At 20.9% G+C, this 7340-nt stretch overlaps 1 protein-coding gene across 1 annotated transcript in view; it reads right to left on the bottom strand.

Annotated features, from left to right (window-relative positions):
- Phum_PHUM099240 (voltage-gated channel, putative) overlaps positions 1–2319 on the bottom strand; it is a gene marked incomplete at both ends in the record, with an annotated part of 12498 nt that extends 10179 nt beyond the window's left edge. The window contains 2 exons of the mRNA XM_002423921.1: positions 1932–2165; positions 2310–2319. Of these exons, the coding sequence (XP_002423966.1) occupies positions 1932–2165; positions 2310–2319 (244 nt within the window). The remainder of the gene's footprint in view (positions 1–1931; positions 2166–2309) is intronic.
- Positions 2320–7340: the final 5021 nt, after the last annotated feature.

The raw sequence follows: 7340 nt of genomic DNA, 5'->3' as shown, positions 1-7340 counted from the left end.
CTATATATGGATTATTATCATTATTATTATTTTTTTTTTCGATTATGATAATTTGTTTAAAATATATTTTAAAATGTTTAATAATAATAAGAATAATAATAAATTATTTCGTTAATAAAATTAATTATTTTAAAATCCCAAAAAAAAAAAATTTTAGTTTTAAAATGAGAATCGAATTTTAATAGAAAATATTCTTTTTTTTGAAAACGTGGGAGGAGAGAGAATGAGGAGGGGAGGGGGAGGAGTAAACACGTTTACGAATTCCATCATTTTACCGTTAAAAAATTTTTCAATTTGGGTAAAAAAAATCGTCATTCAAGCGTAAATTTAACAATTTTTTACCGTTTTCGAAATCAATTTTCAAAATTTTAAATTATTATTATTATTATTCATTATAGTAAAAAATTTAACTTTTCATTTTTATTTAGTAAAAATATTTTTCATTTTTCTTCATTTTGAAATTTTTTTTTTTTTTTTTTTTTTTTTTACGTGACACGGTGACATTTACATTTTTCCCGTAACTTAAATTATAATTTAACGTTTTAAAAAAAAAAAATTTTTTCTTTATATAAAATGACAATTATTATTCTTATTATTATTATTATTATTATTATTATTATTATTATTTTAAACTGATATAAAAGCAATATTACATAGAAACGCGTTTAAAAAAATGTTCATATTTATTTATTTATTTATTCATAAATTTCCATTAACTTTCGATTATTTATTCCGTTTCGCTTTGCCATTTCATAATAATAATATTATTATATTAACGAGGAAAAAAAAAATTATTTATTTACTAATTTAATTATTAAATAATAACAATAATAATAATAATAATAAATTTTTTTCCGACGTGCGTATAAAAAGGAAAATTTTTGGGTTAATAATAACTTACGAATAATAATTATCATTTGTTTATTTTAAATCGATTGTATTCAGAAAAAAAAGGTCATTAACCTTTAAAAAAAACATTAATAATATACTACTATTAACGACTGTTTGTCTTACGTAATTAATTCGATTTCGGTAACGATCGGTTTCATTCGGAAAAATTAAAAAACGAAAAAAAAAAAATTAACCAATCAGAGAGCTTCATTTTATTTTTCCGGGTATTTAAAGTGCATTTTCGCTTGCCCCGTTTATTTATCGATACGTAAACTTATTTTTTAGTCGTTTGGAAAAATACTTTTCATTTTTTTTCTGTAATTAATATCGATTCGATTTTGGTGATGACAAAATAAAATGCCTCAATTAAAAGACAACAATAGTAATAATAATAATAATAATGATAATTTTAGGGGAAAAAATTTTAAAAATAATAAAAATACGAGTAAAAAAAAACAAAAAAATTACACTGTGGCTGTCGACATTATGAAAAGGTTTATTGAAAAAAATTTTTTTATTAAAAATTCGATACATAAGTAATAATTATTAATAATAATAATAATAATGATGATGATTTTAATATAATTAATAACAAATGATAAATTCTAATTTTAAAAAAATTATTGATGGGAAAATTTTTTGGTATTCGGATACGATTACATAAAAAGTTTTATGTTATTAATATTATTATTATTATTAATTGTGATAATTTGTTGTTTTATTATTGAAATATATTAAAAAATATATATATATAATTAAATAAAAATATTTTAATTAATTAAAATGTATAAGAAATTAATTTAAATAATAAAAAATTTTATGTTACATCATAGAGAGAGAGAGAAAAAAAAAATTATTGTGATATTATTAATTACGTAATTTATTAATTGAAAATATAATAATAATTATAATTACATAATTTAAAATTTCAATAACCGTTTTTCATTTCTCTTTTTTTCGGGGGGGGGGGGAGATAGGGAGAGGGATTCGTAACAAAGTCAAATAAAATTTTTTTGAAAAAAAAAAAAAAAATTACTCACCGGTTTTTTTATAAAAAATAACTTCGAGTTTAAGTTCGATTTTACATTCCAATGCTTTGTCGATTTGTGCTTTGTTTTCATCGTTGGTTTCCGGTCCGTATAAAAATTTACATGCGCAACTTTTCTGCATGATTTGAGCCCTTGAAAATCCCGTAAGCTCGCAGAAACCGTCTGAACAATAAACAATCGGATAAAGACTTGGAACCTGAGCATTGCCCAACACGAAATTGCTATCTGAAATGTATATATAAAAATTAATTTACTTACAATATCAAAAACGAATTTAAATAAATAAAGTAAATAATAATAATAATAATAATAATAATAATAATAAAAGTACACATATACCATATCAATTTTAACTTAAAAAATATTTACTTTTATACATAAAAAAAAAATTCGACATTTTTCGATTATCGTATAAGAATACTTAAAATTTTTTTTTTTCTATATAAAATATAAATTATAAAATATAAGTATATGGTGTTCGATATAATTGTTGAAAAAATTAAATTTATTTATTTATTTAAAAAAAATTATTTGTTTAGTACGTTGTGTGTTATTAATAATAAACTTTGAATGCATGATAAAAAAAAATTTTTTTTTTTAATGCAACCGAAAATAAAAAGAGAATTTATGTTGTTTCCTTGGTGATAGAGCTTTTCAATAGTTTTTTCATTTTATCGTTCTCTTAATAAATTTTATTTATTTATTTATTTCAAGATGTGTGTAAATTCTTTTTAATATTATAAACTTTTATTTATTACATACAAAAAAAAACAAACGTCTCACCTGAATTATTTTAAATCCTTTTAATTTTTTTTTTTTAAATACATATTTATTTCTTTAATTATTATTATTATTTTTACTATTTTAATTAACGATTCGGTTTCAAATTTGTTTATTTATTTATTTAAAATTTGATATTATTATTTTAAATAACAACAATAACGATAATAAATAATTCTTCTTTCTTTTTGGGGGAAGGGGAAAATTATTAAAAATTAAATTTTACTGGAAAAAAAAAAACAAATAATTAATTTTAATTATTATTATTATTATTATTATTATTATTATTAAAGGCAAAAAAATTACATTAAGACGACGACGAAAATGTAAAGAATATTATTAACGCAACGATAAATATTTATTATAAAATAAAATTAATTAATTTTATTTATTTATTTTTTTTCGTAACCGCAGCTGCTAGCAGACGACACAAATATTATTTTAAAAAAAACAGAAAAATTTACATTTAAAAATTCGTACTTATTTGTTTTTTAAACGTTAACACATGTTTCTTGAATTTCATTTGTGTTACAACAACATCGTTGTTTATTACGATGAGTTTTTTCATGCAAAAAAAAATTATTATTCTTATTATTATTATTATTAATATAAATGAATAAGTTTTGTGATTTCAACGACTCTTTTATGCAAAAAAAAAAAAAAAATTTAACGGTTTTTTATGAAAAGGATTTTGTAAAAATTCTAAATTTCGGTTGAGATTTTAAATCCACGATGAAATTAGGTACTTATCAACATCCGTTATCAACAACCGTTATCAACAACCGTTATCAACAACCTATTTATTTATTTCTTTATTATTTTTAATAATATTATATAATATAATATAATAAAAATTTTAATTAAGTACAACAACAACAACAAAAAATTTAAAAAAAGTTTTTTTAAAATACGGAGTTTAATATTGATAATGGATGCGGTGGAAAAACAAGAAGAAAATTTTCAAGGTCAAAAGGTTAATACTAAACGAGAATATAACAAAACCGCTTGTAAGAGAGCCGTTTAAAATTTTTTTTGTTTGTTTCCGTTTTTTTGTTTAAAAGTTAAATGCGGTTATGAAAAAAAATTTAAATTTTTTATTATTTTATTTAAAAACGGAAAATAATAATAAATGTTGAATAAAATAATATATCTTATTAAAACTAATTAATTTTATTTAACGGTAATAGTTTTTCTTTTTTTAGGAAGGGAAGGAGGGTGGGGAGGGTTTTTTTTTAAAGTTTCTCACATAATTAAAAAATTTTAAATATAATATTGTTCACTCTGTTAATTCTAATAAGGTTTTCAAAAAATATCTTTCGATATAATTTTTTTCTTCTTGAAATTTGTTTTACTTTTCTTTTTCTTTTCATTTCCTTATTATTATTATTATTATTATTATTATTATTATTAAGAAACTTGCCTTTCCTCGTATTTTTATTTTTTTTGCTTATTTTTATCATGAAATAAAAGTATAAATTTAATAATGGCGCGGGTTATATCGTAAGTGAAAATGTTTCGATTTATTTCCGCTTGGAGGCGCTTATTTCAAACCTTTTCCGCTTTTTGGTTGTGGAAAATTTTTTTTTTTTTAAATCATACGTTTTGTTGACTCAACAATATTGAAATTTGAAACCTTCGACGTAACGATTTTCCGAATTACTTACATTATCATCATCATCATCGTTTGCTTTTCTACCGGTATAAAATTTCGAAGAAATCATTATTGAGACACCGATAAAATTTACAATTAGATAATGATATAAAGCGAAAGAAAATCGTATTTACGTGAAAATTTATATAAGTTATATGTATTGCTTACGTCACTGAGTCGTTGATAAGAGTATTTAAAAATAATTGATAACGTTGAAAAATTACTTTCTTTCCCCCCTGCCCCCCCTACATATTCAATATATATATATATATATATATATATATATATATACGTGAGTGATAATGTTAATAATAAGAGCATTAAAAAATAAATAAATGGGGGAAAAAAATAATTTTTTTTGCTAAATTTTTTACTTTAAACAAAATAAATTAATTATAATAATAATAATAATACTCGGTGGAGGATTATGTTGTTTTCTCTCTCTCTCTCTTCTGCGGTAAATAATTTTTTATTTATTTATTTTTGTTTATTTTTATAATTTATTTTATTTTTATATTTTCCCCAGAAATTCGTAGAAGAAAAAAAAAAAAAAAGGAAAAATCTAAACGAATTTAAACAATCAATAATTTTTTTTTTTTTCGTAAAGTTTAAACAACTTTATTTTTGTTTGTTAATAAAAAAAATAAAAATAAACAAACAAACAAACAAACGAACGAACGAATGAAAATTGTTTTAAATTTGAAAATTTTGTATTATTCATTATGTATTTATTTTTATTATTGTTTTTTCTTTTTTATTTTGGAAATCGAAAATTTTTTTTTTTTTAAAACAATCGTTCTAAATATACAAAAAAAATTCATTGAAAAAAAAATGTTTGTTTAAACGTTGTTCAATTCTTATTTCGATAATGATAATAATAATAATAAACTACTTTTTAAATTTAACCTAAAAAAAAAGAAAATTTTTTTTTACCGTCACAACACTTTATTTTTTTATTTTATATATTTAAGAATTTATATAAAAAAATAAATAAATAAATAAAAATTTGACCTTTTAACCTTTTCTCTCGTTTTTCCTATAAAAAAAAAAAAGTATCGGCAAACATAAATATCCGATAATAATAATAATAAATACCACTTAAAATTTTTTTTCGATATCACGTTTTCATAGTTTTTATACGATATTATTTGGGGGGGAGGCGATAATACAAAAAGAAAATTCGAAACCCCGAAATGATTTTTATTACACGATAGGCAAAAAAGAAAAATAAATTTAATGATGTCACGTTCAAATTTTCTACGAAAAAAATATGAAGGAAAAAAAAAAAATTGATGGAATATTAAATAACCAAAATATTATTTTAGGGGTTTCTTTTGGATTAAAAAGGGATACTACTAATCCTCTCCCCATTTTTTTTGTGTGCGTGTGTCAACCGCAAAAAATCCGCAAAATTTATTATTATTTTTTTCTCTCTAAACATCAGTCACCATTTGAAAAAAAATAAAAATTTTCCCGCGTGAATTAAGTCGTCTGATGATGATAATAATAATAAAGAAAAAGGGAAAAAAAAGGAAGGAAAAGGAAGGAAAATCATTGCTCATCGCGTGGGAGTGTTGATGACCTTTCTAGAAATTCTTTTCTTTTCTCAATAGGGATCAGGAAATGATTAATATCCTTCCATCAAATGAATTTTTTTTGTTTTTTGAACAAAAAAAAAAAAAAAAAAAAACCTTTTTAAAAATTTTCTATTCTTTTTTTTTTTTTTAATCACTTTCAATTTCGTTAACAATTTTATATAGAAAAAAAGGTTTTTTTTTTTTTTTTTAATAATAGATTTTAATTATATATAAATTTATTATTATTATTATTGTTGTTTTCTTTTCGAAAATTTAATTAAATATATAAATAATGATAATAATAATAATAATTTGATGATGCGGGAAATAAAAAAAAAAAAACAACGGTGATTACGTCAGAAAAATAAGATAAATGATATATATCGATTGTGTTTAGTTAAGAGAAATTGTTCGAAATCGATGTAAATATTTTTTTTTGGGGATCTCAACGTTTCCAACGATCGAAACAAAAAAAAAATTTAACGTTAATGAAAAATTATTATTAAAATATTTACAGGAAAACGTTTAAAACTTTCAGCGTTTGAAGATAAACACAAAAACTATTGTTGCAAAAACTTTTCTTTTTTTTTTTAATATTGCGCTCCCCCCCTCCCCCGACGTCCGTCCGTATTATTTTTCATGTAACACATCGACTTTTTATTTTACTTTATCAAAAAGGATTTGTTTATAAATAAAAAACGAAAGTGAAGGAAAAGTAAGGTTAAAAAATGGCTACGTAAGAAAAAAAATTTTATGAAAAGAAAAAAAATAAAATTCCACAAAAAACAACCGAAAATGTCAAAAACGTTTAAATTTATTCGTGCCGTTTAAATTTATAGAAAAATCTAATTTTCAAAAGTTGGCAAAAATCGAAAAACTAACAAACAAACAAACAAATAAATAAAAATAAAAACGAACGAACAAACTCGAAACTACCTTAATACACTTGACTGAAACAGAGATATATACTTATTTACATTATTGACCTTGACCCCCCTTTTTTATTTACTTTAAACTATAAAATAAATTCTTCTGCTATCAATTTAAAAAAAAAAAAAAAACCTTAAACCTTAAATTAAATTATCAACTGAAAGAAATAAAAACGTAAAAAAATGAAATCGAGAAAACGTTTTGAAAAATAGTAATAAGTCAAATTCAAACTTGTAATTATTTTTAAAATAAAATCTGCACTATTTTATAAATTAAACGTTCTAGAACAATCGATGAATGATCAATAATAAATAATTTATTTAAAATTTAAATCAAATAAATATTTTGTAGTCTGCATTACGTAAACAACGACAAATCGTAATTAAAAACGTTTATCATTGGTCGAAATAAAATCTTATCACGTTCCGATTGGTCAAATAAAATCTTACTGCATTCCAATTG

Source organism: Pediculus humanus, genomic scaffold (assembly GCF_000006295.1).
Source record: "Pediculus humanus corporis 1103172107453 genomic scaffold, whole genome shotgun sequence".
In the NCBI taxonomy this organism is placed as follows: domain Eukaryota; kingdom Metazoa; phylum Arthropoda; class Insecta; order Psocodea; family Pediculidae; genus Pediculus; species Pediculus humanus.
The sequence above is the reverse complement of the archived record's forward strand: the minus strand, read 5'-3'. Positions and strand labels throughout refer to the sequence as shown.